Source organism: Ziziphus jujuba, chromosome 2, assembly GCF_031755915.1.
Source record: "Ziziphus jujuba cultivar Dongzao chromosome 2, ASM3175591v1".
Taxonomy (NCBI): Eukaryota; Viridiplantae; Streptophyta; class Magnoliopsida; order Rosales; family Rhamnaceae; genus Ziziphus; species Ziziphus jujuba.
The window spans coordinates 31,524,104-31,536,491 of NC_083380.1; the positions used below are offsets into that span (position 1 = coordinate 31,524,104).

Here is a 12,388-nt window from a genome sequence, read left to right on the forward strand (position 1 = left end):
AAATGAAAATTAAAAACTAAAATTTTTCAAATGGCATTACACGAAACTGGATGGTAGTAAAGTGTTTTAAGCCTTTACTTATTTGTTTCAAAATATAACACATTTTCAAGCTTTACAATTTTTGAAAATATAAGGTATACATACCTATGGGCTAAGTACCATCCAGATAGATTGGAAGCTTTATTCAAAGCAATCTTCCACAGAGGCAACTTTTCCTTGTTCTTATTGGAACTTCATATTGAGCTAATGCTACTCCAAAACTGCCTCTGTGATTTCTTACATCAGAAGGATCCACATAAAAAAAGACAGGCCAAACTAGTTGTCCAAGTAGTTCTCGACACTCGAGGATCTCCACGAGTTCATCCAAACACCACGACGAAGATGCATAGTTTTCAGAGAAGATGATGATTGATATCTTTGATCCTCTAATTGCCTTAATAAGTGAGGGTGAAATTTCTTCTCCCCTCCTCAGCTCTTCATTGTCAATGAAAGTCTGAATTCCCTTCTGCTGCAGAGCTCTATAAAGATGACCTGTGAAATTGTCGCGGGTATCTATGCCTCTAAAACTCAAGAAAACATGGTGGTTTTGTGCTGTGTTTTTTCCTGAACTACTGCTATAAAAAGAGGTGGAGGCGAGCAAGTGATCCATATATACCAAACACAATTTGCTTCAGACTCTCAGTTCTCTTCTCTCTACTCTTTTCCAGCACAAAACCCACATGAACACAATATTTTTCACGGAAAACCAGAGAGAAATCAGAAAGCTTATCTCCTTTTTGTGTTTTCTCCTCCTTCCAATTGCGTACCCGTCAAGCTAGACAGCTTGATATAACTTCAAGAAATATCTTTGTCAATTCCAACAAATAAATACTTAGCCACATATTTACAAAAATAAAAAAATAAAAAGAAATAATTGGCCATATGTCCTTTACTTATTTGGAGCCGTAATTTCTTCTAAAATAAAATTTTACCACACCATAGAGCTGCTAACTTACGAACAACAACAACAAAAAAAGCAAATGCGTTTAATGCATTTTAGGTAACTTTTATTTAGATGGGGAAGTCAACAAGTCAATGATATGTTCAGAGTAACTTACATGAAAATGGACAGGGTAAATTTGGAAGCGGTCAAATTTTTTTATTCTTTTATTGTTTATTATTATTATTATTATTATTATTTCATCTTGTCAATTTGGAGTGCCTGAATTTGAGAAGCAATTGCACATTCTTCCAATCCAAGGGACTAGAATTTTCTGTCTCCAACTTTCTGACTTTCCTTTTATTTACTTATTAACATGACAATGCGTACTTTAGTGTTCTTTTTTGCTAAGTGCTTACCTTAATATAAAAACTCTCTCAATTTTATATTATAAGTTCAAACAGAGCTCAAACCAGATTCTTGGCCTCCCTCACCTCTTATACTGTGTACAGTTTTATCTTACATGTTAATCATTCATTTAATTAAAAGTTTACTTTTTTGTTGTGTGTCTTTCTGTTCACTTACTTTTTTTTTTTTTTTCTTTTTATGATTATTACAGTCTGTGTATTAAGATAGGATAGATCAGCCTACATGACGCGGTTGCCTGACATAAAAAAATATATTATTAAGACTTGCAATTTCCTTACAAATTTTACATGTAATCAGATTTCATATGAGAAAACAAATGCCACAGGCAAATCTTATTCTTCTCTTTATCACCATCCACTAAACCTTTTCCTCCATCTTTCTGTCCTGTATCTTCCTTCAGTGGAAAAAGTTTTGGCTCATAGGACCTTAGCTGTTTTTTCCTGCATGTCCTCTGTTTCCTATCTTTCTGATTCTTGAGGATCCACAATGCAATTTTTGCAGACAACTTCAACAGGATTGGAGGTTTCTTTTTTCGCAAAATTGTCAAAGCTTCTTTCATAGATGTCAAATTATATCTTCATTTTGAGAAAGATGAGAGACTTTGATAAGTTTTTAATATCAATCATGAGCTCATCTCGACAACTTAGTACGTGGATCCCACGCGTAGAGATCAGTTTTTTGGAACATTTTCCACCAGCTGGTAAAACATGTGATCCAGATTTTGATTCCCCTGTCTAAACCAGTCTGGAATTTCAAGTCCTATCTGTAACTTTGATTCCAGTCCTGCCATGTAATGGAAATAATTAGTTTCAAACACACAGACACAAACATATATACAGATGGAGAGTGAGAGAGAGAACAACCTGGTCATTGGAAATAATCTTTGCCATCATCCTGCATGGAGTCTAGATCAATGATCTGAAGTTAATCACAGTTACCAAAAAAAAAAAAAATTACAAACTGTCGCCTTGAAAAAAACAATATATAATTTATAGACACTAAAGAGTTTCTGTGCTCAAAACATACCGGTTCAAATGTTTTTACTTAGGTGGGTAAATTAGCAATTAGCCTGTGGTTGATTCCGGAAATGTGCATCACCACTTCCACATCTTCTTGATTTCCAAAGGAGGGAAGCCTAGCAAACTCGTTTTTAGATCGATCCAACCAAAATAGTTTGTTAAAACTACCCGGTGTCAAAAGGAAATCCTTACTTGATAGATTCGAATTTCCAAGAACATTATAAAGGGAATTTAGGCCTCCATGCCCAAACCTGTCATATATGGTTCTAATTTGGAGCTTTGGATTGTCTAAGAGTTCATCTGGAATTGGCAATGGGAAGTCATAGCTTAAACTGCTGCAACGAGAATGATCAAGAAACTCAAGATGCATCAACTTATACGTACTGGTTGGAATAAGCATAAGCTTCTCATGCGAGGATAAGCCTCCTGACTCTGTCTCCCTGAGCCCAACTAAAAGCTCAATTTTGAACGGAAGCTCTTTTATAGCTGTCCCAGTTATGTCTACACTCCTTAAATATTTCATCTCTTCAACTATAATATTCGGAAAGTTTTGAAGTCTTGAGCAACCTCGAAAATTCAATATTCTAAAAGATGTGGACACCAAATTCGTTGGAGAAATCCTGAGCTCGCTGCAGTTTTGAAGGTCCAATATAACCAGCTTAGTAAGGGACCCAACAGCCTCATGAATCTCGATTAAACTCTTACAATGGTCAAGGTGTAAACATTCAAGATTTGGGACTTTTGATAGATCAGGAATTTCTCTGAACAATGTAGAGTGACTAAAGTTCAAAACTTTCAAATTTTCTAAATTAATCTGCAAACAAAAAGAAAAGAAAAAACTAAAATTTAAATTCGCTATCAAGAACGAAAAATTTTAGTTATTGCAGAGTAACACACATAATACTTGTACCTTAAATCCTTGACCGGGTTGTTCGATGTGGCTATATGGCAGGCTGAGTATGACAAGTTTTTTTGGAACAGAATCGAAGGGGAAGGTGGAAAACTGGTATCCAGGCAATTCAAATATCCTTAACATATGAGGAATGGATTCAGTGGTACCAGAAAGGATTACATTACTGAATATAAGTATTCGAAGCCTTTTCATTCTTTTGAATGATTTAGAATTCAAGTATAGGGTTCCCGGTTCAGATAGCTTCAGCATAATACCTTCAATAGATTTTGTTCCCTGGATATAAGGTTCAGAGGAAAGCATAGGTTATATATTTCACTAGTCAGCATAGAATATATGTAGATATGTATAAATACAAAGTTGCTTTAGAAATCACTTTAAAGAACTTGTAGATAATTCTTACAGTGTTTTCTGAGAATACTTCAAAAACGTCATCTGGAGACCATAATCTACTGCGTTTTCCAACCTCAGGGGATTGTTGGCGGACAATTTCCTTGCCCATTTCTTGAATCAAGTGATGCATTCTCAGCTTGTTGGACTCTATCCTTATGAGAGACATGTCAATAAGAACTTCAATCGCAAAGATTGGGCAGAACTTACCATCCCCAATTACTTTGGTAGCATAATCTTTGTACTCTCCAACAAAGAAACATGCAATGTCTAGGAAACTAGACTTCTCATCCTCTTTTAAAGCATCATAACTTATTTTAAGTATTTCATATATCTTTTTCTCAGGTTTCTTTTCTAAATTACATATCAGACTTTCCCACTGAGGTTTTTTCCTACCATTTATTAAGGAACCCAACACTTCAAGTGCTAATGGAAGCCCACTACAATAAACTACGATACGATCTGAGAGCATAAGGTAGTCTTCTTGAGGTTTGTTCATTTTAAAAGCATGCCAACTCAAAAGTTCAAGAGCTCTATGATGATTCAATTCCTGGACCTCATATATTTCATCAACTCCATGAGTGGTTAGTAAGTGTTTATTTCTAGTAGTTATAATGATTCTACTTCCTGAGCCAAACCACTCATGCCTTCCAGCTAATTTCTCCAGCTGACATGGGTCATCAACATCATCAAGAACTAGAAGCACTCTTTTATGACGAAGCCTTTCCCTTATAAGGTTGATACCTCTTTGAGCATTGCCGACCCTGAAATTTCTAAACTTCAGCATGTCAAACAGAAGTGTTTCTTGTAGTTGAACAAAACCAAGATGCTTCTTTGATGTTTCTCTGACATCTTCAAGGAAGCTAGAACCTTCAAATTCATCAGCAAATTGGTTAAAAAAAGCTCTTGCAATGCTGGACTTTCCTATTCCACCAATCCCATGGATGCCTATGAATCGCACATCCTTCTCTGAAACATATATTAATGGAATCAAGTCCTGTAAATGGGATTCAATTCCAACTGGGTATTTGGCAACATGTAGAAGTGTACGACTCAATTTTTTCCATGCCTCTTCAACAATTTTTTGGATAAATCTTGATTCATCCCTGCCCATTAAGAAATACCAGCGCAAGAGAAAAGAATTGGAATATAATAAAAGACATGTATACACTACAACATGAAATATCTCTTTAGTTTCCACTAATCACTCACGCAATTAGAAGTCTAAAATTTTTTAATTAAAAGTAATATTTACATAAAAGATTTAACATTTTTCTGTGATTAAAATGTTAATGAGGCTAAAAGACAAATAATTATAACAATGTTTTTATTTTCCAAGAGTATCTCTAATCTATCATAAGTATTAGACTCTTCTGTGGTTGTCCATTGGATCAAAGATGGTTTGGATTAGTTGTCGTTATTATGGGATTATAGCCAGCTATGTAGAGAGGTGTTCAGACAGAATCCCAATTATTCTGTCGACCATATAATGTTGCAGATCATCTTGTTAACCTCCCATTAAATTGCGACTAAAACTAATACATAACACTGACTGCCTATAATCACAACAATATATTTGTTTCTGATATATGTTTGATGACAAACTTTGACAAAATATTTAGTCACACAATTATATAGAGAGCATACGAGAAGAAAATTGGTCAATTAGAAAAAATAAACTCTCTATATCCCCAAAAAAAAAAAAAAAATTAAAAAAAAAAAAAACTGAGGAAAGCCAAAGTCTAATGGGTTTCGGGTTACTCGAAGCTGGAATCGCATTTTACTTAGACAACAAAATTCATTAACAAATGCAATCTAATAGATAGAGGGATCAAAGGTGAGCTAATAAGAAATGTACATACCCGTTTTTACGCAAATGAAATCCTGACAGATTGGAAGCCTCAGTCAGAGCCATCTTCCACTTGGGCACCTTTTCCTTCTTCTTATTGGAACTTTCTTCATGTTCAGCTAATGCTTCTTCAAAACTTCCTCTGTGATGTCTTACATCAGAAGGATCGACATACAAAAATATTGGGATGACCAGTTGATCAAACGATCTTCGTCGATTCTCAAGGATCCTCTCGAGTTCATCCAAACACCATGACGAAGATGCATAGTTTTTAGAGAAGATAATTATTGATATCTTTGATCTTCTAATTGCCTTGATAAGTAGTGGTGATATTTCTTCTCCTCTGTCTAGTTCCTCATCGTCAATGAAAGTATAAATTCCACTTCTCTGAAAAGCTCCATGAAGATGGCTTGTGAATGAGTTGCGCGTATCTTCGCCTCTGAAACTCAAGAAAACATCATATTCATATTGATGTTTTCTTCCACTGTCAGGAAAATAGTAAGGAGGGTGAGGGGGCAAGTTAGGAGAGAACCCGCTAACATAGCTATCCATAAATACCAAAGCCCCCTAAATTTAATGAAATTCAGAAGTTTCCTACAGCTAGCTTATTGTCAACTAGCTTGTATCCTTAATTTTGCCACCCAGCTTCCAAGATCATGAAATATAAGATTATACATATAGTTTGTATAGAGAGGTAAAGCTAAAATGCTTCCTTAGAACTGCCTGCGATATTTCTTACTCCATCGGGAAAAGCCTAACCACAGAACATCTTAGCGAAGGGCAATAATCAATGGAATCCTGTTTCCCGGGTAACTTCACCAAAGTTGAAGTCCTTTTGACCACCAACATCCTCCTTTCCTGAACTTTTGCATTTTCACATTATTTAAAAAACGCACCCAAAATATTCTGCCTTTTTGACACACAACGGACAAACCCAAGTACCTAACCCACGGGTGTATAATTGGATTGCTAAGCCCGATCCAAGATCAACTGGAATGGGTTCCGGTTGGATTTTTTTAAGCTGGAAAAAGAATTTAAGCTGGGTCACACTGGGCCAACAGGCCGAGTCTAAAATTTGTTATTGGATTTTACGGGTATCAAGCTAGGGTTCGGACTTGGATTTTGGATTTGGACTTCAAGTTTAAAACTTAGCTTCAAATTTAAAATTCAAAATCTAATTTTTATTTTTTAATAAATTTTAATTCAAGTTTTTTCTTAAACTATCTTTATAATAATAAAATAAAAATAATAAGTTAATAAACGGATAAATTTATTAACTAAACTTTTTTATATCAAATGATGCTGTTACTTTATTAATGGTTGCTATGTTAGAAAATATCTTAAAACCATGAAAAATAAATGCAATCAAAAATACAAAGTTATTGGATACTAAATATATATATTTATCATCATTAAATATTATATATTTGGTTAATAAATTCGGTGAATCTATTTAATAAATTATCTCATATTATAATAAACAATAAACAAATACAGTTTATAATATTAATAATGCTATGAATATAAAAAATTTAACCAAAATTATAACAAAATGACATGATATCTGACATTGCACTTCACCTAATAATCTAACAATGCCACATCACTAACAAAATTCTCAATTAATTAATTAATTAATTAGTTTTTATTTTTTAGATTTTATAATATTCTGAAAACATGATCTACCAAAAAAAAAAAATCTTCTGATGCATTGATCAATTTGTTGAGTGAGGAAGTGGATGCGGAATATTTTGGTGGCAAAAGTAGGAATGGGATTTCTCATAAGAGACAGGCAGTAGAAAGGAGTGTCAGTTCGGGAAGAAGAGAGAGAATTTTGAATTCATTTGAAGAGGTACAATTGGAAAAGAAGGAGAAATCTAGTAGGGAGTGTAATAATGGGAAGAAGAAATCCTGCGAATGAAGTAATTCGAAGCATGTATTGGAATCAGTCGCAATTGAGTCTAAGGAAAAGAATTCCAACAGAATGAAGAAAGAGGGGCATTTATCAGAAGTGAAAACAGAAGGGGATGGAGAATTCTTATTATCTTCTTCCTTGTCATCCAAGAAAGAAAAAAGCTATGATGGGCAAGTAGGCGATGGTGTTAGTGAGATGCTGATAAATGGCGATTGTTTTTTTTTTTTTTTTTTTTGGTAGATCGTGTTTTCAAAATATTATAAAACTTAGAAAATAAAAACTAATTAATTAATTAATTAAGAATTTTGTTAGTGATGTGCATTATTAAATGGAGTGCAACCTTAGATGCCATATCATTCGGGTTAGAATTTTGGTTAAACTTTTGATATTCATAGCATTATTGCTGTAATATATTGAATAGAATATAAAATCAAGATTACAAAATTATATTGGGCTTTGAGCCCGCCCATCATATAGCCCAAGAAGTTAAGGTTTGGATTGAATCTATATTAAAATCTAAAGTTCGAACCCAACCCAAATAAAAATTGGATGGACTCGAGCTCAGGCCATATTGCACCCAGGCTAAATTTGAGCTTGATTTTTTGTACGAATTTAATAGATTTTGGGCTTTCGGATTTATTTTATATCCTATAGCCCCCTAGGTTTTTATTCTTTATTTTGTTTTAATTTTTTTTATAAGAATTCTGGTTATTTTTGTTTTTATTCTTATTTTTTCTTTTGTCAAGAATTGGCATTTGTTTCTACTTGGTAACATGTCATTTCACATATATTAGAGACTATTATATATTAAAAGGGAAATTCAACAAATAAAATTATAATTAACATATGATAATTCTTCCAAAATTTTCTCGGTAATAAAATAAAGGAAAATTTATTTATTTTATTTTTGATAAATTATAATAGTGTATAATAAAATGGAGAATGAGAGGGAAGGGAAAGAAAGCGAGGTTGACAGGGAGCGATCGAAAGGTTTGGAGGCAGAAATTAAGACGGGGAGAAAATAAGTATACTACTTTGCCTTAAAAAAAAAGAAGAAATAATCTAATTTGGTGCATCCTATTTGAAATTTCTAACTTAACATATAAAATTCATACACCTAATAGAATTTAAAATATATTATAAAATTACAGTTTTGTATATATACTAAGAAAGCGTAGTTGAGTCCAGATGATGAGGCTGCCTGACTAAAAAAACATGTCACCGATAAGACTGCCAGTGATATTTTAAACAAGTTTTACATGTAATTAGACTTCATGTGAAAAAATAATAATAGTAATAATAATTAAAAAAATAACAACAAAACATTAAAAATAAATAAATAAATAACAAAACAAAACAAAAAACAATGCCACAAAAGAAGCCTTATTCTTTTGTTTATCACTAACCTCTAACCCTTTTTCTCCATCTTTTCATCATGCATCCTTTATTTAGCTGTTTTTTCTGCGGACAGCTCCAACAGGATTGGAGGCTTCTTTTCGCGAAATTGTCAAAGCTTCACTCATAGATGTCAAATTATATCTTCATTTTGAGAAAGATGAGAGACTTTGATAAGTTTTTAATATCAATCATGAGCTCATCTTGACAACTTAGTGCGTGGATCCCACACGTACAGATCAGTTTTTTGGAACATTTTCCACCAGCTGGTAAAACGTGTGATCCAGATTTTGATTCCTCTGTCTAAACCAGCCTGGAATTTCAAATCCTATCTGTAACTTTGATTCTAGTCCTGCCATGTAATGAAAATAATTAGTTTCAAACACACAGACACACACATATATACAGATGGAAAGTGAGAGAGAGAACAACCTGGTCATTGGAAATAATCTTTCCCATCATCCTGCATGGAGTCTAGATCAACCATCTGAAGTGAATTACAGTTACAAAAAAATTACAATCTGTCGCCTTCAAGAAAACAATACATAATTTCTAGACAGTATAAAAAGTTTCTGTGCCTGAAACATACCGGTTCAAAATGCGTTTACTTGGGTGGGTAAATTAGCAATTAGCTTGTGGTTGATTCCAGAAATGTGCATAACCACTTCCACGCCTTCTCTATGTCCAAAGGAGGGAAGCCTGACAAACTTGTTTTTAGATCGATCCAACCAGTAGAGTTTGTTAAAACTACCCGGTGTCAAAAGGAAATCCTCACTTGATAGATTAGAATTTCCAAGAACAGTATCAAAGGAATTCAGGCCTCCATGCCCAAACCTGTCATACATGGTTCTAGTTTGGAACCTTGGATTGTCTAAGAGTTCATCTGGAATTGGCAATGGAAAGTCAAAGCTTATAACTGCCGCAACGAGAATGATCAAGAAGCTCAAGATGCATCAACTTATACGTACTGGTTGGAATAAGCATGAGCTTTTCATGAGAGGATAAGCCTCCTGACTGTGTCTCCCTGAGCCCAACTAAAAGCTCAACTGTGAAGGGAAACTCTTTTATAGCTGTCCCAGTTATGTCTACACTCCTTAAATATGTCATCCCTCCAATTATAATATTCGGAAAGTTTTGAAGTCTTGAGCAACCTCCAAAATTCAATATTCTAAAAGATGTGGACACCAAATTCCTTGGAGAAATCCTGAGCTCAATGCAGTCTTGAAGGTCCAATATAACCAGCTTAGCAAGAGACCCAACAGACTCATGAATCTCGATTTAACTCGTACAATGGTCAAGACGTAAACATTCAAGATTTGGGACTTTTGATAGGTCAGGAATTTCTCTCAACAATTTAGAGTGACTAAAGTTCACAACTTTCAAATTTTCTAAATTATTCTGCCAACAAAAAGAAAAACAAAAAACAAAAATGTAAATTGGCTACTAAGAACATAACATTTTAGTTATTGTAAACTAACACACATAATGTTGTACCTTGAATCCTTGACCGGATTGTTGGATATGGCTATAAGGCAGGCTGAGTATGACAAGTTGTTTTGGAACAGAATTGAAGGGGAAAGTGGAAAACTGGTATCCAGGAAATTCAAACAACCTTAACATATGAGGAATGGATTCAGTGGTACCAGAAGGGATTACATTACTGAATATAAGTATTCCAAGCCTTTTCATTCTTTTGAATGATTTAGAGTTCAGGTATAGAGTTCCCGGTTCAGGTAGCTTCAGCATAATACCTTCAATTGATTTTGTTCCCTGGATATAAGGTTTGGAGGAAAGCATAGGTTATATATTTCACTAGTCAACATAGAATATATGTAGATATGTATAAATACAAAGTTGCTTTAGAAGTCACTTTAAAGAACTTGTAGATAATTCTTACAGTGTTTTCTGAGAATACTTCAAAAACATCATCTGGAGACCATAATCTACTGTGTTTGCCAACCCTAGGGGATTCTTGGCGGACAATATCTATCAAGACCGATCTAAAATTCCTCACCGGAACCCTAGACAAGTCTTGATCCCAGCAAAACCCTACCGGACCTTCCAATGGAAAATCCGGCAGAACCTCCCCTACAGGTTGAACTTGTAACAAATTTCCTGCACTGAAAACACACTTCTATAACCACCACCATATTCCTCCCATCTTACTACAATTTTTTTTCCACAAATTTACAGCACTCCAAAATAATAACAGGAAATTAATGCAATATTTAATAAAATATATCCAATACAGTATACAAAGCATTATACAAATAAATATGGAATTAATACAATGTCAGATAAAGAAGCAATACAAGATGAAGAGGAAAAAAGAAAAAAGAAATGCTTCTTGGACTTTCGGCAATGAACTAAGACGTCGAGTTCGCACCCGGACAATCAACGTCTCCCAATCCTTGTACCTAGGGGAACGAAATTTAAAAATATGAGATGCTAATCATATCAGTGAGTGACCCTATCTACTGTACAATTATAATAGTAACGATAATTATAGTACATTTGGTTAATTAAGAATAAATAAGTAAGTAAATAATAATTAATTGAAAATAATATTTTCTCTGAAAACCCTCACTATTCATTCCGTTGGAAAAGTTTCCCTTTTAAAACATTTTCACAAAACCCAATCTTTTATGCCCCAAAATCAAAGAATACTTAATTTAATAAATAATTAAATAATTCAAATACGAATAAAATGTAATGAAATATAATAAAATAAATTTAGAATACTTGCATGAAAGAAATATAACATAAAGGAAAAATTCAATATATAATTCGTAAAATTTGATTTAATAAATCAAAATAAACGGTATCAAAAATATAATTTAAATAATTACAAACAATCATGTAAAATAAGTGATAGAAAAATATTATAATACTCATTTTGAAATATTCAACCAATCTATATAATATTTTTATGGCAAGATGCATTTTAAAGACATTAATTTAAAATAAATGACATAAAATATGAATAAATACATTTTAGAAAATACTAATTGGAAATAGATGATAAAACAAATTAAATACATTTAATTTAAATACAATTTTAAAACCTGTAGGATTTGAAATTTATATTTGGAAAATAATACTTGACGCACCACACTATATACCAGTGATGCCCTATGATACCCAGCGTCCCAAGCACCATCTGGCGGGAGGTTAAAGAGAGAAACTTGCATACGGTCGCTTCGGCGTCCTGATGTGCACCATGTAGAACTTGCCAGCCCTCGGTCTAATAGCAACTTACGGGAGACATTATAACTTGCGCGCTCATCTACATATACAGTACAGAACACCAGTACTGTATGAGTGCGTCTAAAACAAATAACCAAATTTATTATTAAAATATGAAAATTTTCCCAAAATTCACCAAGGGAATTACACCATTTTTCAAACCCACATTCCCACAGTTTTTCTTTAATCCTCATCATAAATTCATTACTTTAAAATCCATCAAATTCAAATCCATCAATTTGAATATACAAATTTTTCAATCGCATAAGGTCAAGCCATTAATATTTCAATGCATAAATATTTTTAAAACATAATA

The 12,388-nt window shown here is 33.4% G+C and overlaps 2 protein-coding genes across 3 annotated transcripts; both read right to left on the reverse strand.

Annotated features, from left to right (window-relative positions):
• Positions 1–184: 184 nt before the first annotated feature.
• On the reverse strand, positions 185–649 carry LOC132800793 (disease resistance protein RPV1-like). Its single transcript, XM_060815088.1, has one exon. It carries the CDS (start codon positions 647–649, stop codon positions 185–187), a length of 465 nt encoding a protein of 154 aa, XP_060671071.1.
• A 935-nt stretch (positions 650–1,584) lies between these two features.
• Positions 1,585–6,369, reverse strand: LOC107419543 (disease resistance protein RPV1). 2 transcript variants are annotated; one of them, XM_060814130.1, is made up of 6 exons: positions 5,530–6,369; positions 3,681–4,773; positions 3,278–3,553; positions 2,375–3,181; positions 2,212–2,253; positions 1,585–2,131 (listed from the first exon to the last, which is right to left on the reverse strand). In XM_060814130.1, exons 1-4 carry the CDS (start codon positions 6,066–6,068, stop codon positions 2,393–2,395), a joined length of 2,697 nt encoding a protein of 898 aa, XP_060670113.1. In that variant the 5' UTR covers positions 6,069–6,369; the 3' UTR covers positions 1,585–2,131; positions 2,212–2,253; positions 2,375–2,392. The 2 variants fall into 2 exon arrangements, with proteins under 2 accessions (XP_060670113.1, XP_060670112.1); XM_060814129.1 differs by having other exon boundaries at positions 2,212–2,266.
• Positions 6,370–12,388: the final 6,019 nt, after the last annotated feature.